Source organism: Phodopus roborovskii, unplaced genomic scaffold, assembly GCF_943737965.1.
Source record: "Phodopus roborovskii unplaced genomic scaffold, PHOROB, whole genome shotgun sequence".
Lineage (NCBI taxonomy): Eukaryota > Metazoa > Chordata > Mammalia > Rodentia > Cricetidae > Phodopus > Phodopus roborovskii.
The window spans coordinates 2,451,639-2,478,222 of NW_026126459.1; the positions used below are offsets into that span (position 1 = coordinate 2,451,639).

Here is a 26,584-nt window from a genome sequence, read left to right on the forward strand (position 1 = left end):
GGCTCTGGAAGGAGATGACTTTCTGAAATGCGCTCAGAACTACCTTTGAGTTAAGGTCTGGGACAGGAGACTACCTCACCTCAATTTGTTCTTCAGGGAGCTGACTTCCCGGTTCATGGCATCAGCTGTCTCTGTGGCATCCTCCAGCTCACGCTGCAGCTTCCTTCGTGAGGCGTTGGCCCGCTGGGCCTCCTCTTCGGCCTCCTCTAACTGCCGCTTAAGCTGCTTCAAGCGGGTAGACGCCTTGTCGGCCTGCAGAGACATGTGGCTACGGTAAGGGGCTCTGAGAGAGCAGCCCACCAGAGCCAAGGCTCTGCCTGAACACAAACCTGGTCCTTGAACTGCTCCGCATTCCTCCGCTCATCTTCCACCTGGAGCAGCACGTCCTTCAGCTTCTTCTCAGTCCGGCGCACCTGCTTGGAGGCTGCCTGGCGCTCCCTGGGTAGGACAGACATGGTGACTGAAAGGGAGACACTCTCCACCAGATGACACAGCCAAATCTACTTTCTGGGGCCACATGGAGGCCTGGAGACCAAAATGCCCTAATCTTTTCCAGACACCCAGTAGCTGCCATCTCAGGATGAGATCGGTGAAGTACCCAATCTATTGGAGAAACTAAGGCTTGGGACCCAGAATGGTCCTCATTACCTCCAAGTCTCAGTTCTGAGCCACAAAACAGCTAGGCAGTGTCTCACACTAGAACAGCCCACAAAGCCCCCAGTTCTAGGTACCGGCTATGGGTTCCTACCCAAACTCCATACTTCTCAGAACAAATGAAGATGACCTGTGGATCCTGGAAGACAGCGCTCATTCCTGACCCAACCTGCATTGATGGAAAAGCCACCACTGAGCCCTCTGTCTGGGTGGGGTGCTTACTTGGTCTCGTTGTCCAGTTGTTCCTCCAGCTGTGCAATCTTGGCCTCCAAGGCAGCAATGGAGGCCTTGTATTTGGACTTGACAGCACTCTCCATCTCTTGCAGCTTGGCCTTGAGCTCCTTGTTCTGGCGTTCTAGCTGCTGCCGCACATTCTCATTCTTCTGAGCATGGCTGCGCTCCAGGTTCAGGTCGGTGTTTATCTGGTCAATCTGCAAGAAGGGAGTACAGAGACCTCAAGGGAAGGCTGGGGCCCAACTGCACAGCAGGACCCTCTCTCTCCTCAGACACCAGAACCAACAAACACCCTGGCTCTCTCAGAGAGGAATCTGCCCACAAACAGGACCCAGAAACTTCCTGAAGCCTGGTCTTAAAGCCATGGGCCATCACAGGGTCAGAAGCAATGTGAGAACAGTGAACACTCATCCTATCTCTGCCCACCATGATCTGTTGACCACAGGGAGCTCAGACAAAGAGTCTGGATCCCAGTGTGCAGAGCCAGTTGCCATCCTGGTACTCACCTGCAGGTTGGCCTTCTTCAGCCGGTCATTGATCAGCTCTGTGTTGCCCTGTTCCTCCTCCAACTCCTCCTCCAGCTGGGCAATACGGGCCTCTAGGCGCCGCTTCTCCTCCAGTGCTAGGGCCCTGGGGAGGACCCAGAGGCGTGAGTGCCTGAGCAACTGGGGAGGCCCCCAGAGACCCTGGTGCTCCCTCCCTCTGCCTCACCCTTTGCCACTGTTGTTGGCAATCTCGTCGGCCAGCTCATCACGTTCCTGTTGGGCCTGGCGCTTAGCACGTTCGGCGGCTGCCAGTTCCTGCCACAAGGACCAAGAACATGAATGACTGGGACCAACACAACCTTCAGCGCCACATGTCCTCTCTGGGCCCTCACACCTACCTCTGTCCCTCCACAGTGCTGTTGTTCCCCAGGAACTCCTCTAGCTCACAGGGTCAATTCCACCCTGGGGAACATGTTTATAAAGCCCCTATGTCTAAGTACTTGGAGTCAATCTAAGAGCCAGGGCTATTAAACAGGAACTCCCAGGCCTAAGAGGGACAGGCAGACCTACACTGCTGGTCCCCCTGAATACAGACAGTCAGACCAGATACTGAGAAGGGTTATGAGGCAGGCTTGAGTGCAGGCTAGAGTCCAGGACTCTGCCACCAAGGGCAGCAGACAGAGCACCATGCACGACCGTAACAATGGAGGGAGCTATCCCTCCCAGTAGAAGAGAACAGCCATGCCACAGCAGAGGGTCTGATGGAGCATTTCATAAGCCAGCGGTGGCACTTTGTGGGAAGTCCACCACCCTGCCCCTCCCCACCATGTGCTTCATGGGGGCACTCAGGACCCTCCTTGCCACATGCAATCAATGTAAGCTCAAAATCAACACATCACTTCATGAGATGGACAGGGGACTAAATGGTCACATTTCCTTTTAAGCGGTGGGGTCTGCCGCCAGTTCTGGAGTACTGAATCTCATCCGTGTCCCATTACATGTGTGCACAAGCATGACAAGCCAAGTATGTGGTCCTTCCAGGACCCCTCCCATTACTCCTGCCAGGAGATAGCTCAGTTTTTCTGCCCTTCCCCTCCAGGCTGAGGCCTACTGACAGGAAAGGGCCCCAGGGTGGCGCTTGCTGGCCAGAAAGCAGCAGCCCCCTGCCCCACAGATGCCCACCTCCTGTAACTGGATCATCTCGGCCTCCATGCTCTTGAACTTCTTCTCATTCTCCTTGGCCTGCGCCAGGATCTCCTCTCGGGAGGCACGCGTGTCATCCAGCTCCCGCATGCAGTCCTTCATCTGGGCCTGTGTGCAGGAGGAGAGGTTGGCATCTTCACAGACTTCACACCTGCTCAGACCCTCTACCCCTTAGGGACCTTCTCTGAGCCCGCCACCAGTTTGGCCAACCTCATTTAAATGGGCAAAAAAGTAACCAAAGCCAAGTGGCTCTGCACCTGTGTCCTCCTCCAAGGACTCCCAGAGCATCTCTGGACAGCACTGACCCCTGGCTACAGTGCAAGCTGTGCCCTTCTTATAACGTCCTTTCGACTGGAAGCTGAAACCAATGGCGCCACCCAGTGGCAGCCACAACAGTCAGCAACCAGATGAGGTCCCTCCACAGTGCTGTTCCCCAGGAACTCCTCTAGCTCACAGGGTCAATTCCACCCTGGGGAACATGTTTATAAAGCCCCTATGTCTAAGTACTTGGAGTCAATCCAAGAGCCAGGGCTATAAACAGGAACTCCCAGGCCTAACAGGGACAGGCAGACCTACACTGCTGGTCCCCCTGAATACAGACAGTCAGACCACATACTGAGAAAGGTTATGAGGCAGGCTTGAGTGCAGGCTCAGGAGCAAGACAGTAGGAATGCTTCATGCCAGGTTAAGTAACTACAAGGCAGAAAACTCAGTCCCCTCTGTCATCCTCCTGCTATCTGAAGATCCCTTTTCTTCTGCAGACAAATCTCACAATGGCATTCTCAGAGGCAGAGTGTGACTCCTGTTATAGGTGGCTCTTAAAAATGCCACCAACCTTGCCCATGTGATACTTAATCTTTCCTACTGCTGGCATACTAGGCGTGGTGGACCATTCAAGAGCTGTTTTTATTAATGTTCTCTTTAATCACTGGTGAGTGGCCCAGGCTCTAGGTACCTGGTTTCTTCTGGAAGCCTGCTTTCTAAGTGGCCACATCCCGGACTCTTCTGCATGTCCAGTTATCTTCTCATTAGTTTAATGTATCCAGGCCCTCTTATTACACTTCCATTCTGAGCCTGAACCTCACCTGTGACGCTCACAGAGGGGCAAGGTCCTGACTCCCAGCCTCTACCAAACTCCTCCATCTGTGGCCAACCCAGGTCTGCCTCACCTGGAGCTTCCGCAGCTGTTTGATGGCCTCCTCCCGGTTCTTATTGGCTGTGTCAATGTGCGCCTCCAGATCCTTCAGATCCATTTCCAGTTTCTTGCGTGCCGCCATGGCCATTGAACGCTGTTTCCTCTCGTCCTCCAGCTCCGCCTCCATCTCCCGTACCTGAGGAACACCAGCAGCTCAGGAAGCAGGGCTCATGCTTGAAGCACTGAGGTCAAATGGGTCAGTTTTAAAGGATCCAAGGGACCATGGGGACCACCAGAGCACAAAGTAAGTCACAGAGCCCTGGGACAGAGGACTGAGAAATGGGACAGTGGGAGGGTGGTCTGGGAGGCCCTCCCAGGACCAGATGTTACATGAGGAGGCAGGGGGCAGTCTCTAGTGTCTTTTTCAGAGGGGGGGGCGCACACACCTGTCTGACCAGCTGTTTCTTCTTTTCCTCGCTCTGTTCATCCCGGCCCTGCAGATCCCGCTCAAACTGGGCCTTCATGGCCTGCAGGTTCACCTCCAGACGGAGCTTGGCATCCTCAGTGGCCTGAAGCTCATCTTCCAGCTCTTCTAGCTGGGTCTTCATCTCCTCTACCTGCTGCTCCAAGGCCCTCTTAGACTTCTCCAGCTCGTGGACCTAGCCGAGAACCCAAGTTAGTTAGAGACACAAGTAGCAAGGCATCCTAAACTCAGACCGCACACATACATCCCAGCTCCCCTGGCACTCACACTCTTGCCCACGTCATCCTTGGAGCTCATGAGGTCCTCCATCTCTGTACGGAACTGCTTGTTGAGCCGTTCCAGCTCTGCCTTCTGCTCCATGGCCTCCTCCAGGGCCCGGGCCAGTGACAGTGCCTTTGTTTCCTTCTCACGGGCCTCAGCCTCAGCTTGGTCACGCTCCTCTGCATACTTGGCAGAGATGGTCTTCTCTTCGGCTAGTAGCTGGGGAAAGAGGTTGTAAGGTTGTACTGTGGGGCTAAGACTGCAAAGCACTGGGGTCCTACAGCCAGACACACAGCAAACAGGCCCAAGGCTGCTGCCCAGGGACTAGCTGACTCCTACAGTGTCCTGACAGAATGAGAGCAACGGTTTCTCTAGGACTTTATTAGAGCTCTGTTTAGGTTTTGTGGTGGTAGTTTTTGGTTTTTTGTTTGTTGTTTTTTTTTTTTTTTTTTTTTTTTTTTTTTAAAGATTTATTATGTATACTGTGTACTGCCTTGCATGTATGCTTGCAGGCCAGAAGAGGGCTTTCACCATAAACAGTTTGTGAGCCACCATGTGGTTGCTGGGAATTGAACTCAGGACCTCTGAGCCATCTCTCTGGGCCTCTGATTAGGTTTTAAACAGTTATCCCCCCCCCCCCCCCCCCCCCCCCCCCCGGTGTGTGTGCGCGCGCGCGCCAGCAAAAACCAGAAGAGTGTGTCGGATCCCATAGAGCTATAGTTACAGGTGGTTGTAAGCTGTCTGGTATGGGTGCCAGGAATTGAACTCAGCCTCTAGAAAAGAAGTAACTGGTCTTAACTGCTGATCACTCTGCAACCTCTACGCTTAATTGTGATTTATATTACCAGATGCCCCTTTGAAGCAAGCTTACAAACAAAATCACCAGGCATCCTGAAACCTGGCAAATCTTTCACTCTCAAAATGAACAGGATGACCACATTCTTAAAAAGATGTGAGCCTGGCTGCTTAAAAGCTTAAATCCCATTATGCCCTTCCTCCAAAGATGGCTGCAACCCCCGTGCCTGTTCTGTGAGCAGACCCACCCTTGCTATCCCTCATCCTCCTGCCCTCCTTGTCCTTTTGGCTCATTCTTTACATGCTCCATGGTTTGGGGGGGAACCTTTTCACAAAGGGCCAGAAAGGCAAAGTACAGTAGAGGTAGCAGGCCATACAGCCTCCTGCAGTGGCTCTGCCACTGTGCACAGCTCTTGTAGCGGCCACTCAGCTCTGCCACTATATCACACGAAGAGCCAGTGGCAGCATAGAAATAAACATGGCTATGTATTATAAACTTTATCTGGAAACACAAGGAGCTAGTAAAATAGCTCAGCAGATAAATGTCAAGCCTGATGAGAGAAGACAGACTTCTGATAGTTGTCCTCTGACTTCAACGCATACACACATGTATATACACAGCCACACCAAAAGGGACCCTGGTGTTTTTAGTCTGTTATTCCATCTGGTCCCAATGTCTGCATCTCTATGGTAGAATAAGGGCTGGCTAAAAACTGAATTCTAACTCCTCTTCTAGTTACTTCCTCCCTGGGCCCCTCAACCAAGCCGCAGACTGGGCAACTGGACATGCCCACCCCACCGCCCTGCCTAGAGGAGACATGGAAGGTGGAACAGAGGCCACACCTGGTCAAACTTCTTCTGCTTCTTCTCCAGGTTGGAGACGCTCTGCCGCTGGTGGTCCAGGTCTACCAGCAGGTCATCCAGCTCCTGCTGCAGCCGAGTCTTGGTCTTCTCCAGCTTATCATAGGCAGCTACCTTTTCCTCATGCCGTTGGCTCATGGCTTCCAGATCTTTCTGGAGCCTCCGCTTTGCCTCCTCTGCAGTCTCCAGGCAGCCTACCCCATCCTCCATCTTCTTTCTCATGTCAGTCACCTGGGCAGGATGGGGAAGTTAAGCAAACACCCACACTGGCACCTAGTCTGGACACATCTTTCTCCAGGACTAGGAACAAGCCTGCTCCATCATGGGGCTTTCAGGGGTCCAGCCCAGTTTTGGACCGGCCTCAATCACTTCCCTCTTCCCAGGAAGTAGAAGGCACCACACCTGGGCATGGAGGGTGGCAATCTGCTTCTCTAGGTTGCGTTTGGCCTCCTCCTCTTCCTCCAGCTGCTCTCTGAAGGAGTTCTTCTCATCTTCCACCTGCTTGAGCTTGGTGCTTAGGCTCAGCTTCTGCCGGTTCTCTTCCTGCAGCAGCTCCTACTCAGAGAACAAACGGGATGCTGAAGAGGTGCAGTGCCACAGCCTTGAGCACACCACAACCAAGATATAGGATGGAGAGAGGATACATGTTCAGAGTGTCTGCAAACAAGACCCACAGGTGTGCTAGCTAGAGCTCTTGGAACTTTCAGGTCCTGGCACTGTCCTCACCTGTGTATCCTGAAGCTGGGACTCCAGTGCAGAGAAGTCCTTCGTGAGCTTGCTGGACTTGCTATCAGACTGATTAAGGAGACCAGTCACACTGTCCAGTTCCACCTGGGCAGGGAAGAGAGAAGCAAAGGCTGAGTGCCTGGATCTGGTCTAGCAAAGCAGGATTGCTCTTGAGCTACAACATGGAGGCCTGGATGAGGAGCCAGTATGAGCAAGCATGTTCCTGGGGCAGCAGGTAAGAAGAATGGCTCAGGCCCAGAGTCCAACAGAAGCCTCACCTGCAGCTTGGTGACTCTGTCAGCCAGCTCAGTGCGCACACGCTCTCCCTCGCTGAACTTGACCTGCAGCTCCTGCAGCTGGGCCTCCACCTTCTTGCGCTTGTGTTCTGAGTCACCCTTGCCCTGCAGCAAGACCTTCACCTCATTGGCCAGCTCTCCTCGCTCATTCTCCAGGGTCTGTTTTGCCTTCTCAAGAGTAGCTTTTACCTGGAGGATGAAGCAAGGGTGTAATGAGCATCAGGGTCTGATATGGGCCTGGTCTCTCTGAAGTCAGTAGATGGAGCCAAGGACCACTGCCTCTGTCTCAAGGCCCTCAAGAAGGAAAGCCTTGGTCACTTGCACCTATTCTCAAGTCCCTAAGGGTAGGTAAAAACACTGCCAAACGTCCTTCCCTGAATGGAGGGACCACTCTAGCATATAGTTTCACTTGTCACTTGTAGGAATTATAACAACATTCCTCATACAAAGAAAACTGTTCCTACATTTGATATCTAATGTTCAAAGCACTAATGTGATGTTCTCTTATGAACTATCAAGATGTTAGGTATAGTGGTGCACACCGTTAATCCCAGCACTCAGGAGGCCGAGGCAAGTGGGTCTCTGTGCATTTAGGGCCAGCCTGGTCTACAAAGGCTACCGAAATATACATAATCAGACCCTGTCTCCCCACCCCCCTAAAAAAAAGTGCAGCTCATTAAATGGATGCAAAATAACTCCCACACAGCACTTAATGGGCTCAACAAGGACAAGGGTAACAGGACCCTGAGTACAAAACCATGCTGAGTAAAAACACTAAGGAATGGACCTCACAGTGCTGGTGGTGGTGTAGCAAGGTATATTTCTCAATGTTTTAGACTGTCACATGGAAGAGACCTGGACTTCTCTAGCTGCCACCAATAATGATAGGAGCTGAAGACAGAAGGCAGAACCTGCCTAGAAAGAGCTGCCAGCTATCAGTTGCCTGACGGACATCACCAGAGTTTCCCGGTAAGATGTTTGCTGCTAGTGCGTGGAAGAGACCATTGAGCCCCCCTTAGGTTCGGGGTCAAGGTCATGGGTGTTCCTTGTACTTTTTGGTATTACAGATGAAAACATGTCATCATCAAGAATCAACACCTATACAGATACTTTATGGTATGCTCATTTCAACTCAGGTAATAGCAGGGCAGACAGACCAGCCACCGTCCTCCTTTACTGGCATGAAAACTGAGGCATGGAGGGACTACTTGTGAAGGTCTGGCCAGCCCACACTGCACCAGTTCTGGTCTCCCCGGACATCGGCGTAGATGCAGTAAGGCCCATCTTGGCCCTCCCCAGACACAGCCTGCCTTTCCCAGAGTTGCTGTACCCGCTTTGTCTGCTCCAGTTGCTCCGCCAGCTCCTCCACAGCCTGTGAGTGCTTCTGCCTCATCTCCTGGATCTGGGCCTCATGGGTCTTCGCCTCATCTTCCAGAGTCTTCTTCAGTATGCTCACTTCCTGCTCACGTTTCGACCTGGAAAGAAAACATGCTCAGAGTGGAGGCCAAGCAACCCTAGGGGACTGTTGTCCCTTGGCTCATCCTGACTGCAGTCCTGAAAGGGGCAGAGCCACTTCACATAGCTTCTCTTTCTCTCTCCTGGTTCTTATGTCATCCATGCTGGCCTTAAACTTGGTGTGTAGCCAAGAATGACCCTGAATTCCTGACGCTTCTGGCTCCATTTCCCAAGTACTGGATCACAGGTGAGCTGCACCACACCCAGACTCCAACAGATTCTCTACCACTGACCTCCCTCCTTAACCATCCATCCACCCTCAGGCCCAATCTAACATGCACACTGCAGAGACTCCTGTCTTTTCAGCCCTAGTAGGGTCCTGTCTCAGCAGGGTTCCTACTCTACTCAGTGAACTGAGGAAACATCAGCACGTATGCTCCCCGTCCCCGGTTCATGCAAAGGCAGGCTGCCCTGTGTGTGCAGAGGACTGTGCCGTGTGTGATGTGTGTAGAGGACAGGACAGTACCTTTTCCAGGCCTCCCCAGCTCACCACCCTCCCCACCCTGTGTGGCCAACCCTCCAAGTGGCACACCTCAGCTCCTGCTGAGCAGCTGTGGAATCCAGAGTGTCCTCCAGCTCTGTCTTCAGCGCCTCCAGCTCTTCTCCAAGATCCCGTTTCTGCTTCTCAGCTTTATTCCTGGACACTCGCTCAGACTCCAGGTCTTCCTGGAGCTCAGAAATCTGAGCTTCCAGTTCTCGAATCTTCTTCAGGGCCACGTTCTTCTGGGCAGCTTCTTCTTCCACTCTGCCAAAGAGATCAGCAACATCAGTCGAGGCCACCTTAGAAAGGTGTAGCCAAAGCAGCATCTGGCAGTCATAATCATGTACTAGGGACAACCTCAGCAAAGCTCAACCATCCAGGATGTTTAAGAACAATACCACGTGGAGCCAGAGAGACAGCTCAAGGGATGACAAGAGCACAGGCTGCTCTTTCAGAGAACCTGAGTTCAACTTCAAGCACCTGTATAGCAGCTCACAACTGCCTGTAACTGGTGCCTCCTGCTGGCCCCAGGTAGAAACAGACAGAGACAGACACAGTCAGTCAGTCAGTCAGTCTCTCTCTCTCTCTCTGGAGAAATACCATTTGAGAATTGGACAGCAGAATTACTTCATTTTCTAAATTACAATTACCTCAAATGCATAAAATTTAAACATTTACTGAAAACATATACAAAGAAATAAAACATTATGGTTCATAGCAACTGTAAGTAAAAATGCAGGTATACTTTGAATTTACACGATTAAGAGGCATTTCAGTCACCAGCTGTGTACAATAGTGGCACAGGCAGAGAAGGAAGAAGGGGCTGTACATGTGAGTGAGGGCAAGGCATGTATGAGAAATGTCAACCTTCTGCTCAATCTTGCTGTGAAACTAAATTTTCTCTTTAAAATAATAATAATAATAATAATAATAATAATAATAATAATAATAAAGTATGCAGGGTGGTGAGATGGCTCAGCACATAAAGGTGGCTGCAACCAAGCCTGACAAATGAATTCAGTCCCTGGGACCCACAGAATGAAGAGAACTGGCTCAGGCAAAATGTCCTATGACCTCCCATGTGCACTGTATACAACACATATCCCTTGTGCCCCCAAATAAGTAAATGTCTAAACAAAGTTTAAGTACAAAAATTATTTTTAACATACGCCTATAGCCACAAAATAAAAAGGAAAAAAGAGGAGGGGGTAGGAGACCAGAGGAGGGAAGCGGGCAAGGAAAGGGAGAGGGAAGAGGGATGTGGAAAGGAAGGGAATAAGAGAGGACCACAGATGACTGTTATGAGGACTAAACACCCTGAACCGCACTGTGGATCAGAAGTATCTATCATGGGCTCTTCCGCAACAGGAGCAGACAGAGTGCTCATGGCTCAGCAGCACCAAGAACACGGCAGGAAGCCACTGTGCATGCAACACTGGCCAGAAGCTGGGCCTCACCTGGCCAAGGCAGCCTGCAACTCCTCCTCTTTCTTGGCCAGCTGCATCTTGAGCTCAGCAATCTGCGCCTGGAGCTCTGCAATCTGGTCGCTGAGGTCGGTGGAGTCTCCCTCTAGCTTGCGGCGGGTCTTCTCCAGTTCCTGCCGTTGCTTTTCCTCCCTACGTAGGCGCTCTGCCAGGGAGGGCAGGGAGAGACACAGAGCCCTCAGTGGCCACAGGCTTCCTGCCTGCTGTTAATCACTTGTACAAGACCAAACACTGAGCACTTGTAAGACACATGGAAGGTTTAAAGGGACACCAGACATACACCCACACCCAACTATGAGATGGAGGGAACAGCTCCACAAGCTACCAAGGCCTCTGAGTCTCCAGAGCAACCCAGCACCTGGAATTTGTTCCTCCTCCTTTCTTCCCTTCACAGCTGTCAAAGTTCAACAGCTCCTGAAACAGCCATGCCCAACACATTCTATATCAAAGCTGCATGCTTATCACTCCTCATACAGACAAGCACCCAGCCATTCAGCAACGAGTCTACATACAACCCAGATGCCCAAGAGAACCAGATACCATCCCTAAAACCTGATGGCCTAGTCTTGAGGCAGTGGCCAAGCACTGGGCAGGGCCCAGCTTGCCTCTGAGCTGTGCAGGGCTCGGCAATCTGGGTGGACAGGAAGAAGCTCGTGCCCAGCATGACTCACCTTCCAGGTCAGTGATCATCGCCTCATGCTTGTTCTTGAGCTTGGCCAGGCTCTTGGACTTCTCCTCCTCTTCCATGAGGTTGGTAGTGAATTCGGCTACTCTTTCTTCCAGCAGCTTCTTCTCCTGGAAGTGGAGAAAGAGGACCAGGGTTCAGTGCTGGCTGAAGATACACACTTCAGCTCTTTCAGAGGAGGACAAGACCAGAAACGCATGAGTCAAGGGTAAACGCTCAAACCTTAAACACTTGGCCAAGTTCATAAGGATTTACTGAGTCTAAGATACCTCTCAGACCACCTGGCAGGTCACCTGACTGAGACATCTGGGTAAACTCACAGCCTCAGATGCTAAACATGTAGGCCTACAAGACCTGCCTGGGGTCAAGTAAGAGAGGCTTCTGGGTATCAGCTGTTTCAGGGGAGGGACAAGTGGTCCTGTCCCTGCCACTATCAGAGGCTGACACACCTGGTATTCGCTCAATTCCAAAAGCTTTGGGATGGAGAGCTCTACCAAGGAAAAATGGTAAGCCTCTTCCCCCAGCCTCCTCATTCATGAGAAAACCCCTTTAGACGTGGAGCTGGTGCCCAGAGGCCTTGGGAACCCCAGGAGAAGTAAGTTACTGCTGGGCAGAGCCCTGGCCCTGCAGCTGAACAGGCAGCCCTGGCCCTGCTTTCCCCGTGACTGCATGGAACAGCAGGCCCACCTTAGCCAGTTTGCAGTTTTGGTCCTCCATGATGATCTGGTCCTCCTCCAGTTTCTTCAGCTTGGCCTCAGTAGTCACCTTCTCCAGCTGCAGCTTCTGCCGGGCACTTTCCTCCTCCTCCAGCTGCTCCTCGAGTTCCTAAAGGGAGAGGACACAGGAGAAGGGTGTGTGACACTCACTTGGCTGGCACTCAGGGAACCTGGATGTGAACTGGGCATAAGAATGACATGGCTTCACACTATCCCCTTCACACTTAAGCCAGCATGCCACAAAGAGGGCCATGTGCTAAGGCTACCTGCTGGAAGCTGATAAGAGCAGGGACCAAAAAGAAAAGCCAATGGCTTCAACGTTCAACTGGGTAGAGCTCATAGAGATTTGAGAGCTGCATGTTATGAGCTAACACACCAAACAGCAAACTCCACAGGGATGCCCAGACAAAGAAGAATGACATGACAACTGAATCCGTGTGCCTGTCAGGTGACCCCCCCTAATCAGCCCTGTGTGCCCCACCCTGCCCTGCCCTGCCCAGCAAGTGCAGATGGTACCTGGATGTTCTGCTGCATCTTCTTCTTCTCTGCCTGCAGATGCTGGCAGCGCTCTTCCTCCTCCTCCACCCTGGCCTCCAGGTCATGGCAGATCTCCTCCAGTTCCTGCTTCTTCGATGTCAGGCGGGCCCGGAGCTCCTCAGCCTCGGCACACAGCTCTGTTTCTGCCTGCAGCTGCTCCTGAAGCTGTAGCTTCTCTGCCATTAGCTACAAAAAAGTTCCCTGTGACCTCCTTGCAGTCCGGATGGGACATGTCTCCCAAGGTGGGCACTAAAGGCTTGGCAGCCAGTTGGTGGCACTGTTAGGAGCTGTTGGAAACTTTAGGAGTCACTGGGAGCACACCCTGGCCCCTTCTTTCTCTCACAAAGGGCAGCACTGAGAGTGGCAGGGATTGATGTGTGGGGCCTCTGATACCTACCTGAGACTGCAGAGTCTCCATCTCAGTCAGCCTGTTCTCAGCAGCCAGATGCTTCTCTCGCATCTTTGACAGCTCCATCTCCTTGGCTATCAGCTCATCCTCATGCCGTTTCGAGTTCAGCACGGGCTTCACCTGGGAGAGAAGACAGAGACAGAGTTAAGGCCGGCTAGGGGTTGCCCACCTCTGATAGCTCCCTTGTCTCTAGAATACAAGCTCTAGAGATGACAACCAACCAGACCTGCTATCTGGGGAGTAGATGAAAGCAGGTGCATCCTTCCTGTAAGTCAGTCTGGTGCAATACTCAACAGGCCTCTGACCCACTTAATTACTTTCAGAGAAACCACTTCTGCATGTGCATAAAGATGTCCACTAAGATTTTAGGAGATACACAGAACCATCCTCTAGAGAAGAATCCTAAAAACTGATGCTGAATTTTAAATAGAAAATGCAAAATATAAGGCTGTGTACAAAAGTCAAAGTTTAGCTATGTAAGAATGCATACACTTAGCCAGGCGTTGATGACACACACCTTTAGTCCAAGCACTTAGGAGGCACAGGCAGACAGATCTCTGTGAGTTTGAGGCCAGCCTGATCTACAGAACTAGTTCCAGGACAGGCTCCAAAGAAACACAGAGAAACCCTGTCTCAAAAAAAACAAGAAAGAATGCATACACTTTACATAGCTGGCATTCACTGCAAGTGAGAAAGGAAGAGTGTGAATAAATACAAAACATCATAGCACTGGTTCAGTGTGAAGGGCCCATGAGTGAAGTTTTATACTCTTGCTAATGCTTTTTGGTATTTAACATTCTGCAGTTATCATGCATTATTATAAACTAAAGAAACCAGAACACATTACAAGGGAACTTTTTTTTCCTTTCTGGAAACAGAGCCTCTATGTAAGTGCTAGCTGTCCTGGAACTTGAAATCACAAGAGATTTGCCTGCCTCTGCCTCCTGCAGGCTGGAATTAAAGGTACATGCCACTACCCCCAACTTTTAAAAACTCGGGGTGTAAAGCAGAACTTCTGAGAGGCTATCCTGGGGCACCTCAGGAGGCCAGAGTCTCTCTCACATGGGGCCAGAGTGCTGGGCAAGGCCTCGCCTACAGGAGCTGCTTTCTAAGTTGGCCCAGCCCAGGCATTGCCATCCATAGCAAACAAGTGGTATTTGTTGGCACTCTGGACAAGACCAGGTTAGGCTCACACTACTGAGCTCTGTGGAGCTATTGGAAAGGCTCACGATGAGGGCAGAAAGCTCAACGTGAGCAGAAGGAGGTCAAGCTGCTTGTGGAGCGCCTGGCCAAAGTCTTCCAGGTGGGAGGCAGCCTCACAACACCCACCTTGGTGAACAGTCTCCACCACTGCCAGTTGCGCAGCCTGAGGTAGGCAGCACAGTTCCTCTGTAGAACTTTCATGGCGGTCAGCTGCTGCTGCCTCTTTGCAAAGGCCCTGCACAATAAGGGCACAGTCAGCAACTCTGAGTGAGGGAAAGCACACACACACCAACAACCCTAGCTCACAAGTCACCAAACACACGACTGGCAAGGGCTCAGGTCATTTAAAAACCAGTGACAGACCCCACTCAGTGCAAGGTCTAACTATGACCTTGGTCATGATTTCCAACTGTGCTCAGGAAACGTGGATTTGGGGTATCCACCTGTGCTACCTTCCTATCTGAGCTGCTGGCTGTACACAGTATCAGCAGCCCATGTGCTGCAGAAGTGGGCAGTACAGTGTGGGCAAAAGGGCTCCATTTCTCCCAACATCACAAACCCATGCTCATCCTTCATGCCCTGGAGAATAACCAGAGACTTGTTCTGGGATGTTGCTGCTCTGCCTAGAGCAAGGGAATCTGAATGCACTGACTACATTCTGAGCTCACGATACCTCCATGGAGCATACAACTCTACAAGGACAGGCACAGATGGGTCTGGGTGTCATGGTGCAAAGTGAGGATTACAATAAACAGACATTTGGGGGCAAATCAAAGCTCAGCTGCCTGACTACTATATGTCCCTCTAAGCTCCCTCATAAATAGCCATTTCTACCCATTGACAAGAGAAATACAGAAAGCAGAGAAGAGAGGCAACAAGAGCCTGGGGGTCCATCCCCAGACAGGTTCTGCCCAGCCCCAGAGGCCGTCAACTAGTGCTGTCTAAGCTCTCCACAGCAACAGGAGCACAAGTGAGGAAGTATGGGGTAAAGGCCCCTGAAACTTACTTCCTGGCCAGGTAGCCCCTGCAGCAGGCCTGGAAGCCAATGATGACATCAGTGATCTTCAGGTCCCGCTCCTCCTCCAGATGGGCTAGCACCCCAGCCCGGAAGAATACTTTGCTCTGGCCAATGCGGTACAAGTTGCTGTCAAGCTCCAAGGCTTTGATCTAGAGAAAAGAAAGCAGACCACTGACTGCACCACTCTGGACCCTCACACCCCAGTGTGAGCCAGGACCCACCTCACCCCAGTCATCCCAGTCATCTGGTCCTTAGAGAACGGTTGCACCTCCTGTATGAGCCTCTGCCCCAGGACCAGAGAACACAGGACTCAGGGACACTGAGAGGAGGAATAGATAGCATGGAGCAAAGTGACGAACCAGCCTGTAAAACATAGGACTCCTCTGAAACCTCTTCTACCTCCTGCCTCTGCACCCTTCAGAGTCACACTCCACAAATGCTCAACCAGGACACCATCCACTATAAAGCAGCTAAAGTGCATTGGCACTAAGATTAACATAATAAGTGCCCTCCTGGACCTCAGGACCCAACACCCCTAGAGACCCTGGGCTATACCCTCTGTACCCTCAACTGCAAAGCAAGGGGTGCTGCAGTTCAAAAAAAAAGAGGACACAGCAAACAGCAGTGCCTCCTTCCCAGTAGGGCTATCGGCACAACCCAAGAGTGTCAGGAGCACGGTGTGTGTGTGTGTGTGTGTGTGTGTGTGTGTGTGTGTGTGTGTGTGAGCACCCAGTGAGCACAGCCAAGTTTAGTCATGATGGCAAACTTGAGCAACTCCAGCCAGGGCAGCAGGGTCTCTGAGAAAGCCCACATGCTAGGGGGTTCTCTGCTATCATCTGACTAAATTCAGCATCACCCAGGAGACACACCTCTTGGTGACTGTGTGCGGATGCTTCCAGCATGTACCTGAGGATGGAATAGGTAGGGGACACCATCCTAAAGACTGGGCAATGAATAAATGAATGATAATAAATAAGTAATAAATAAAAGGGGAGAAAGGAGAAAGCAGCTGAGTGCCATTCTTCATGTCCCCTGCCTGATGCAGATACCATGTGACCAGCTGCCTCACCTTTTTCTTCCCACCACACCCTCTTCTCTCCCATAATGGGCTCTACCCTCAAATTGCGAGCCAAGACAAATGCTCTCCCCCTAAAGTTGCCATTTGTCAAGTACATGATCCTAGCCATGAGAAATGTAACTAATATAGACAGCAATGTGAACCAACAGCCTGTCTGTCTGGGAGGAGAGGGATTTACAATAAGCTCCCAGTAGCACTGGCAGTAAGTTTTCTATATGGGTTCTTAGAGAACTTTGTTGTTATAAAGAACCTTGCTAGTCTAGCAAGATGTCTTGGTAGAAAAGCCAAAGACTAGAGGAGGAGGTGGCCTCTTCCCTGCCTGCACCCAGCTCTCTTACCATGTGACAAGATTGAGGAATAGCCATATTCATCTTCCCTGAAAAAGCTAAGAAGGACTTTAGTCCCTGTAGGAACTGGCAGTCCGCCTGGCAAGAAAGTGGCCAAGGTTTCACAGAGAAGAGGTAATACAGACCCCAGAAGAGAAAATCCCCACCCTACCCAGCCCATTACTGGTTGACAAGCATCTGGACAGCAGGTAGTATCCCCCTGCCTCAGTTCCTTCCCATCTCAATCTCCCAATCACTGAACCTGTACATGGAATAATTTTTCTTCCCACACCTCAATCTAGCAGCCCCATGTCCATTACTCTTGAGCCAGCAAGCAATGGTTGCTCACACAAGCCAGGCAGGAAATAAGATGCATAAGAAATACAGACAACAGCCCGGGGTAAGGCTGAGCCCCGAGTGTGGCTATGAGACACTGGGACCATTGGTCATTAAACCAAAACCCAAATATGCAATGTACATTAAGCTAGGTCAGGACAGTGTACAGAGGTAGGTTCAGAGGCACAAATTCCAAATGCTGGACTAAGCCCAGGACCACTAAGTCCTGGCTGTGTGCTGCTATGAATACACTGAGCACACAACCAAAGAAAATGAGGCCAAGAAAGCAATAGAATGCTCCCCCAAAAGGAATAGACCAAGTCCTGTCAGAATCCTGTCTCCCATGGCCCAAGTCCTTGGCTCTTTGTCCTGATTCCAACACACCCCTGACCACTCAAGGCCTTTAAGGGCAGCCTCTCAAAGCACTTAAAAAACCCAGAACCTGAGCACAAGCAGAGAGCACAGGCATCCACAGATCAAAAGGACCATCCCACAGGATGGACACATGTACAGCTGTGACCTAACTGCCAAAGGCCCCACTCCAGGGAACTACAGCAGAACTCACCATGAGCACACACGCCTGCTTCCCATCCATGAAGCCTTTCGGAATGGAGTTAGGAGTGAGGATCTCATACCTGAGGAAGGAAAACAAGAGTTGTTCATTCTACCCATAGTTCACTTTGGCATGGACTAGGGCTTAATCAAAACTAAGGTCACCCTTGTGGTGCAGCAGGAGTGTAGTACTGCTCAGTGAGTTCCCAAAGAGGGAGTCGCACCCCAGTCACACCCTGCTCTTTCTTTGACTAAGTTTGGAGAGAACACTGGAATGTTTCGGCTACTGGGAATAAAGCTAAGGGCTGTGCTTGTACCCTGCTTGCTGCACAGAAACCAGGACATCTGGGACCCAGGGACAGACACACTTGCAGCTTCCCTGGACACTGCAGGCTGCATCACAGGAACAACCTTCACACAACAGTCCCTAGACACATAAGCCTGAGTCACCAGCACAAACAGCAAGACGCTGCAGCACTTTGCAACCCCAGCTCCATAAAGTCCCTTCAGTGTGCAAGCGTCTGGCTGCATCTGTTGTTGCAGCCACAGCAACAGCTATCATCACCCAGCACGGTGACAGTCCTTCTAGTAATAAGGCAGGGACGACTATTCTCACAGAAGTGGCTGGGCTGGATTGAAAGAGATGCCTCCTGTATTCTCGGCATTTGAATGCTAGGTCCCCAGTTTGTGGCCTTGGGAGGTGACAGTGATGAATCCCAACCCTCTGAAACTATGAGCCTCAAACAACCCTCCTCTCCTTTAAGTTGCCTTGCATTATCACAGTAACAGAAAAGTCCCTGAAACAGTGACAATACCATAACTAAAAACTAACTCCCTCCAAGGCACACAGCATAGAGAGCTGACCAGATCCTACTGTTCATAGATGGTAACACAGGCCCAGCCAAAGCTTCCTTCAGGAAGCTGTCCTCCTGAGGCTTACTCTACATTAGCCTGGGCCAAGTAAAGGGCTCAGGCCAGCTCACCTCTGCCGGAACTCCTGGAAGACCACTCGGTTGGGAAAGCCCTGGCGGCAGATGCGGATGCCCTCAAGGACGCCATTGCAGCGCAACTGGTCCAGCACCAAGTGTGGGTCCAGTTTACCAGCCTTGGAAGGAAAGCACATGTAGATGGGCTCACTACTGTACCCAGGATTTAATGAGAAAGGGGTAGATGAGCCCCGCTGGTACAGGCACAGCTTTGTCCTGCCCCACCATGCTAAGTATCCACACCTTCTTCTCGTGGTTGGGAATGATACAACGAACGAAGTTGGGGTTGGTGTTCCTCAGCGTGGCCATGAGCTTGGCCAGCTGCTCCTTGTACAGCTGCCCAACTGTGCGGAACATGCCCTTCCGTGTCTTGAAGGCCCCGGGTAGTGCTGTCTCAGACATGCCTGCCACTTGATCCAAGCCAATGATCCGATCCACTGTGAAGAACATATAAACCCGTGAGTGCCAGTGCCACACTGACAGGTCAGAGGGCACAAGAGAGACTGATGTCAAGACAAAAAGGACAGTCAGTAAGCATGGAACTGCAGGACCCTCCTGCTCAGAGCTGAGAAGTGCAAAGGACAGGACAGACCTGACCTGGGCTGGAGGTACGGGGAGGGAGGGACAGCAAAGTCCCAAGGCATATCTCTAGTGCATAACCAAGACTGACCTTACATGCTTATGTCCCCTAACCTAGCCAACTCTGGAAGCCCCCAGGGAGAACCAATGAAGGTGGTAATGTGTTTGGAATAAGGGAATTCCCTGAGGCTGGCTCTGGTGTTAAACCCTGGCTTAGCATGTGTGGGTTCCTGTGGCACTACCTGAAAAAGAAATAGTATCTTGACTTCACAGTGACCTTTGCTTATAAGCAATGTTAGGAGCCAAGCAATGGGATGTTCAGCAATGCTCTGCCATTACAGACAGGGCTCAGAGTATTCTCCCCATACATATGGTCCTCCCCAGCAGAGACCTCTACATAGAGGACTAACGGCAGCACATGGCAGCATTAGGAAAGTTCTGAAAAAAACAGTGCTGGCCCAAAGTATTCCCAAGGTTCTCCTTGGAACATTTACAAGGTAACATATGGTGCTTGGGTGCTGCACACAGACACCTTCATCCTCTAGACCAGCCCAAAAAGACATGGGGCTTGTCTGTATGGGTCCCGCCCAGAAGCAATTAAATGAACTGCTTTCTCCATGGTTACCACAAAACCAAATGAACCAAAACAGCAGCCATTGAGATCAGTTTTGAGCAAGAGCTAGGGTTAAATCTAAAGACTTCCATGACTAGATACGAGTTCTATGGCAAAGGCAGGTTCCTACTCTCTGTGACCAGATCTCTCTTATTCACGTGAGGATGGTTTAAAAGCAAAAAGCCACTTGCTTAAAATGGAAGCAACAGTGGAGCTGCAAGCCATCTGATCTCGGTGCCCACCCAGGGGGCCTAGTTTACTGGCCACCAAAGCCTGGAGGGAAGTGGGTTGGAGAAAACACTTGGGTCCTAGAAAGGAAGATGAATGTGGTCCCATGGTGACTGGTATCTCTATGTGTCCTGCTGCTGACCTACACAGCCAGTACTTTCTGAATAAATGCCGAAGGGTCACACAGCTGCCCTTCAGCAAAAGACACACAGTAAAACACTTATCTGAAGTTCATGCAAGACACACAACTATCCAAGCAGAAGACGAAGCCTCTAGGGGGAACTCTAAGGAGGTCACCAGGTATTGATGGTTTTCCCTACACGTGAAACTTCCAAAAATCTCAACGCAGTTCCTCAGAAAACCTGGCACTCTATTGAGGCCTGTGCCAGACATACTGAGGACTGGAGCCCAGGGCAGCACAGGGAACAGGCACAGCCAGGCAAGGGGAGCCATGGGATAAGGAAGATAAGACAGAAACGTGCACAGTCCTGAGTATGCCACACAAGAGATCCCACTCGGGGCAGCCAGTCACCTGATTCTAGGTGGAGAATGGGAAAGCGGCGATAGAAATAGGCTCTCTGAGTGTTCTGCATCTCTGCAACAGAGAGGTTAAAGCAAGACCCAGGCAAAGGAGTGGGAGAAAAGGAGAGAGACAGGGAGAAAACAAACAAACAGCTTCAAAGCAACCAGTCTGCCAAGGAGAAGAGGCAGAAATGCATGAGGTTTAGAGGCTGCAGACCTGTGAGGCAAAGGCTGGAGCCACCTGGGAGCTGATCACCTGTGGGAGATGCCTGGCCAGAGAGCCAGCAAAGGCCTCTGCCTTAGGGAACATGGCTACACTGCTGTTCAGGACAACCTCTCCCTTTCAGCCCAGGGAGAACTTCCTTGTGAGAGGCACAAATTACCACAGACATGTGTCTGTTACCAGGGCCCTTTGTATGGTGGCTGGGTTCACTGCAGATGGGGAAGATGATGGGCCATGGTGAGGCAGGGGTGGAGGGCCAAGGACGTACCATCCTTCCACAGCTCAGAGACGAACTTGTCTGAGGACTGGTGAAGCAGAGTGGCAATGTTGTCATTCAGAGGGTCCATATTCTTCATCAGCCACTCATCAGCTTTATAATCCACCTGGCAAAGGCAGAGACTGTATCGTGAGTTACTCTGGGGACACAGGCTCTATGTGAAGACCCTCTGGCCTAGTAGTGCCATCCTCAAGACAAAAGCAATGAAGTACTGACAAGATGTTCTTTAAGGTGTTGAAAATGGAAGCCAACCATTAAAAACAACACAAGAAGCCAACAAGGGACAGCTCAGAAAATGATGTCACAGCTATAACACAGAAAGCTGTCTTCTTTAAAGTAGTAAGAAATTAAGCAAAAATGCTTTTTATGTCCACCACAGAACATACTCCATGTCAACTAACATTTCTTTGTAGTCATCAGGCCAGGAACCTCTGCTTTCCTTCACCTTGTAATGGAACGCAAATAGCAATGTCTAGAGCCAGAGCAGAAGGGTACTACAGCTGGAACCCTCGCAGGAGAGCCAGGTGCAGAAGAAACAGCACTGTTCAACACTGCAGCTAGCGCAGGCCAGTCTCCACAAGACAGACAACTGGGCTGTGGGAGGCCGAGAAGCCTTGCCCTAGAGTACTGACCCACTTCATCCCTGTCTGCTCCTCAGTCAGGAAATGAGCTAAGAGAGATTAAGTAACTGGTTCAAAGTCACTCAGTTCCTAAACTCTCGTTTCAGTTACATATTACAGCCATAGCTCCTCCACCCCTAAAACACATTACACCACAGCCTTGACCCACAAACATGTTCTACAAGCTTCCAACACCTCTGCTAGGCCTGTGTGAAGGTGTTATGAAAGCCACATGCAGGCTTACTACTGTAACCACCATATTACCAGAAACTGCTTGGACCACACCTCCACCCCAGGGTTGCCTGGCTCCTATGCCTGGAGATGACCTCACATCACGGCACAGAGCCACTAGCTCCTTATCCAGGTGCCTCCCTCACCTTGCCAGCATAGTGGATGATACAGAAGTCAGCCTTGTCCTTCAGCTGCTTGGGCTTCTGAAACTTGGGGTGGGTGCCCTGCTCCTGCACCACCTTTTCCACGAAGCTCTTGTCAGTGGCTTTGGGAAACCAGCACTCCTCATCCAGCAGGGCCAGGATGCCTGGGGGGCCTGCCTGAAGGAAGAGCAGCAGGGCACAAGTGAGCAGGGTGTGCAGCTGTGCCCACCTACAGGAGAATCCAGGCTTCTCCCAAAGAGGGACATTCTCCAGAAGAAAAAGTAACAGCACCTGAGAGTTAGCTTTAGTCATTAGCCAGGGACTGGTAGCACACGCCTTTAATCCCAGCACTTGGGAGGCAGAGGCAGGTAGATCTGAGTTCGAGGCCAGCCTGGTCTACAGAGTGAGTTCCAGGACAGCCAGAGCTGTTACACAGAGAAACGCTGTCTCGTTGGGGGTGGGGGGAGGAAGATATCTGTTTCAAGGCTCCTTGGAGGCTATGGCTGAGAGAAGACACAGTACAGGTCTGCAGCAGTGACCGTGCACAGTTCCACAGTCCCACCACCACACATACCCCAAGTTTCTGCAGGGGAACTGCTGAAGTGACTGTCCCCGGACTCAGGGCCCCTCTGCTTAAAGCCCTGGCCCCTTCACTGTGTCTATGCAGCTGCTTAGTAAGGAGATGAGACAGCTAAGGCAGCTCTTAAAGAGGAAAGAGCCCAAGAGACCTAATGCCTTCTGGACACTGAACTTCTAAGAAGTGAAGGACATCTTAGAGAGTGCCTGACACTTTGGAGCTAGATGGGTTCTTGACAACTATAAATTCAATTGAGTAAGAAAAAACAAAATCTCAAAAAGTCAACATTACCAAACTACACACCTCCTGCCACTAACACTGTTTTCATACTGAACAGACTTTCTCTGGGTCTTCTGATTATCCAACCTTCCATGTGACTCAGTGTCCAGGACACTAAAACCAGATGGGCTAACCACATCAAGAAGTGACCCAGAGATAGAAACAGGTCAGGCTTCCATACAGCACACAAACCCAAAAGACCAACCATATGACCCAAATTCCACCTGGCAAGAGCTATAAACACGGCCTGCTTTAAGGAGCGGGCTTCTTCTAGCCCCAGCCATTTCAAGAGTCAATGCATGGGGTAAATGCTATGGGGGTGTGTTGGTCCCAAGAACACGAAATGTGGGTTTTATGTGAATGCGAGTGGGGGTGGGAGGGTCTTACTTTGCAAAATCATGTTGTTTCTTTAAGACAAACAGGTCTAAGGAAAATGGAATGCACAGGCCTAGTCACATCTCCATTCTACCCGGCGGATGTCTTTGCTAAGGGGGGCACTTGAACTTCCCTGGCACTGGCCCAGGCTACGAGCTCTCTAGACATCGGGAAGAACTAGACCAAATGACGACAGCAGGTGCAGAGCAGGCAATGCAGAGAGGAGCAGGGAGCCAGAAAGACCAGCTTGCTCTTACTGGCTTCTCAATGAGGTCGATGCAGGGCTGCAGGTCGAGGCCAAAGTCAATGAAGTTCCACTCAATGCCCTCGCGCTGGTACTCCTCCTGCTCCAGGATGAACATGGTGTGGTTGAATAGCTGTTGCAATTTCTCGTTGGTGTAGTTGATACACAGTTGCTCGAAGGAGTTCAGCTGCAGGGAGAAAGAGGCATCAGAGAGGTAGGGGATCACAGGGAAGGAGACTGCAGGGAAGGGATGCTGTGGACCATCCAAGCACTGCCTGTAAGGCAGCATCCAGGATCTGCCCTGACTCACCACACAGCAGGATGAGCCCTCAGAGGCTGACAAGGCCCTGCTCTGGATGATTTATGAGACACAAAGTGACTTTGCAAAAAGAGATGTGTTGTTGACTACTTAAATCAAAGTACTGGAATATGGAAATACACCTGTGCTCCTTATGAGCAAGAATTAGCTGTGGGCTCCATCTCCACAACACTGACAAACAGAGTGACGGCAGCAGAGCTCTGTGATTCCACTGTAATGTGGAAACACCTGGCATCTAATATCACTGTGGACATGCCCTACACTCAAGCCACAAGTGGGAAAAATATAAGACTTCACTGAGAAGTTGGTGAAAACTGAAGACTGGGCTTCCAAATTTAAGTTCTCAGCTTTAATAAGATCTACTATGAGCAACAGATGCAGGATCTCAGCAGCCATTCTAGAACGCAAAAAATCTCAAAGCCTTCATGGACAGGAACAATGTATGCCCCATAAGTGCAAACTTTGCATGGAAGAATAAACAAGTAGGCACTATTATTCACCCATTTTGTCCCTAAGAGTTTGGTGTGAAAGGCCCCCGTCCCTCTAAAACCTCTGGCTGGCAATGGGCATACACCTGTGTATACATACAACAATGGTGTTCCTTTGCAAAGAAGATTGCCAATATGAGCATCTATAGGACCATGACAAAAAAAGACTCAGGATCCAAGAAGATGGCAACTGAGAAGCCAAGGGGGCAGCCGGGGGGTGTGAAGGGGTAAGCTTACATCAAAGATCTCGAAGCCAGCGATGTCCAGGATCCCAATGAATGAGGCACCCTGCCTCTTGGTCTTGTCCAGAGCTTTGTTGATGCGAAGCACTAACCAGCGGAACATCCGCTCATAGGTAGCCTTGGCCAAGGCCTCAATGGCAAAATCAGCCTAGGAACAACATCCAGGGGCACCAGGGTCAGATACAAAGTCTGATAGCGAATGTCTCTGCCCCCAGAGACCTCACCATGAGGCTTTCCCAGAGAAACATATGAGGAAGGTAAAGAAAGCTTCACACAGATTCTCACACAGACTGTGGTGCTGTCCAATGACAACAGCTGAAACATCTCCATGCCCGGCATCAGTGTACCCAGATATGTGCAAAGACCTTTGTTAATACAACAAAGGTATAAAATATTTACAGAAGTGGTAAGCCCCCAAGACTTGCTTCAAAACAGCGCATGTGGGAAGAGTGAAAACTGAGCAAGACTGGCCATCTGCTAAAGTAGCCTGGTGACAGGCACAAGGGGTCACTCCATTGTTCTCTTCTCTTGTTTCAAAAGCTCCGAAATAAAAAACCAAAAAACTGGAACTGAAACTAAGTTAAAAGGGAAAGTCTGCAGGAGTAACAATCCTGGTGGGTAAGACAATACTATTGCTTCTTCTCCTGGCTTTGGTGTTTGTGTAACAGTTTCTAACTGGGGGGGTGGGGGGAGGGGGGTGCTGTCAAGGTTTCTCCTTAATTATTATGGACATGAACAGTTGGCAACAATTACACACAATGGCTTTTGAAAACAATGTTCTTGTCTTTCCTACAATGGCCCTGTGCAAAAATGGCCACAGGTTCACAGCTATCCCCTGGAACCCTTTAGAAAGAGCCTTGATGCTATCTTCCAAGTGTTGGTGCCATAAAATTCCATGATTAGAGCCATGGTGAAAGCCAACAGAAAAGGCAGAAGTCCAGGCTGTGAGGGTACCAGGCCGAGGAATGACACGCACATTTGACTGGCAGAGACAGGAAAGCCCCTGCTTGTATCTCAGCACATGTAGCAAGGCAGCAGGTGGCAGAGAAACAGCCACTTGGCTTGAGTTCCAAAGATGATGGGGCCACTGCTGGAACCAGAAACCACACCATAGAAACAGTAAAGCCTCATCTTAAACAGAGACAGGATGTGGCATCATCCTGAATGCCTAAAGCTAGCACTTTCCAAATGTGGACTTGGGTGTGTCCCCCAGTCTGTGATGTTCTCAGCAGGACCATCCTGATCTTAGCAGTGCTCAGGTCTGAATAACAGGCCCTATTCGACTATCTTCACACAGTGGGAGGGAGGCCCAGATTGGGCCTTGCACTACACAGCTGGAAGAACATCTTCCCAGGAGATGACCAAGTCATGTGACAGAGACACAATAACATACCTGCTCTTTAGTCTGTGCCTTCTGCACATAGTCTCTGCCCACTTTGATGCGTGGGGTTAGGATGCCTCTGGTGAAGTCAGTCACATTGATCCCCAAGAGGTGGGACACCTTTTGAGCAGCTGATATTTTCAAAAAATAAGGAAAGGAATGAGAAATGGTTTAATTAAATCCATGTGTAGTTTGTGAGCAAAGAAAGGTGCAAAGGGGCAATGTGAAGTTACTGACTGGATCTAGTCATAGTGCAGGACTATGGACATGGTAGCTCAGGCCTCTGAACCAGGGCCAAAGTCAGCCTCTACCCAAAACTAGGCCTTCAAGGGTATAGGCCCACCCAATGCACAGCATTATGGAGTCCCACACAGAAGTATCCAGTACAAGCCACACAAGCCATGTTGAATGTATATAAGAGACTGTTAAGAGAAGAACATGTTGAAAGACTCTAACTTAAAACAGGAAACAGTAATGGCTGAGTGAGGTGAGTACATGGTGTCACATCCTGATCAGTTCAAGGGTAAGACTCGAATTACTTTGTCCCTCTAGCAGAAACAGTGTTTAGTTTCAAACCAGAACAAGTGGCTTGACTTGAGAAACAAATGAGCAAGATTCAGGCCAGGAGGGAAGGTCCAACAGCTGGAGGAAGGAAGAACAATGCACAGACAAGACAGCCTGAGGAATGTGGTGAAACCCAGCTCAGGAAAATCCCAAAAACCTAAAATCAAAACCAGAGGGCTACACACTCACAAACACAGAGTTTGAAACCTCTCTGCTGGC

The 26,584-nt window shown here is 50.6% G+C and overlaps 1 protein-coding gene across 1 annotated transcript in view; it reads right to left on the bottom strand.

Moving 5' to 3' along the window:
• The window catches only part of Myh9 (myosin heavy chain 9), an 81,629-nt gene that overhangs the window by 2,355 nt on the left and 52,690 nt on the right, over positions 1 to 26,584 (bottom strand). Inside the window, exons 11-40 of the mRNA XM_051189297.1 lie at positions 25,814 to 25,932; positions 24,416 to 24,568; positions 23,385 to 23,558; positions 21,900 to 22,073; positions 20,894 to 21,008; positions 18,704 to 18,897; positions 18,458 to 18,579; positions 17,488 to 17,557; positions 15,171 to 15,331; positions 14,291 to 14,399; positions 12,950 to 13,081; positions 12,532 to 12,738; positions 11,987 to 12,124; positions 11,286 to 11,409; positions 10,588 to 10,759; positions 9,182 to 9,394; positions 8,465 to 8,609; positions 7,117 to 7,323; positions 6,839 to 6,943; positions 6,515 to 6,667; positions 6,095 to 6,343; positions 4,463 to 4,675; positions 4,158 to 4,370; positions 3,746 to 3,907; positions 2,556 to 2,684; positions 1,600 to 1,688; positions 1,395 to 1,518; positions 877 to 1,085; positions 330 to 438; positions 80 to 252 (exon numbers count right to left, since the gene is read on the bottom strand). Of these exons, the coding sequence (XP_051045254.1) occupies positions 80 to 252; positions 330 to 438; positions 877 to 1,085; positions 1,395 to 1,518; positions 1,600 to 1,688; positions 2,556 to 2,684; positions 3,746 to 3,907; positions 4,158 to 4,370; positions 4,463 to 4,675; positions 6,095 to 6,343; positions 6,515 to 6,667; positions 6,839 to 6,943; positions 7,117 to 7,323; positions 8,465 to 8,609; positions 9,182 to 9,394; positions 10,588 to 10,759; positions 11,286 to 11,409; positions 11,987 to 12,124; positions 12,532 to 12,738; positions 12,950 to 13,081; positions 14,291 to 14,399; positions 15,171 to 15,331; positions 17,488 to 17,557; positions 18,458 to 18,579; positions 18,704 to 18,897; positions 20,894 to 21,008; positions 21,900 to 22,073; positions 23,385 to 23,558; positions 24,416 to 24,568; positions 25,814 to 25,932 (4,657 nt within the window). The remainder of the gene's footprint in view (positions 1 to 79; positions 253 to 329; positions 439 to 876; positions 1,086 to 1,394; positions 1,519 to 1,599; positions 1,689 to 2,555; positions 2,685 to 3,745; positions 3,908 to 4,157; positions 4,371 to 4,462; positions 4,676 to 6,094; positions 6,344 to 6,514; positions 6,668 to 6,838; positions 6,944 to 7,116; positions 7,324 to 8,464; positions 8,610 to 9,181; positions 9,395 to 10,587; positions 10,760 to 11,285; positions 11,410 to 11,986; positions 12,125 to 12,531; positions 12,739 to 12,949; positions 13,082 to 14,290; positions 14,400 to 15,170; positions 15,332 to 17,487; positions 17,558 to 18,457; positions 18,580 to 18,703; positions 18,898 to 20,893; positions 21,009 to 21,899; positions 22,074 to 23,384; positions 23,559 to 24,415; positions 24,569 to 25,813; positions 25,933 to 26,584) is intronic.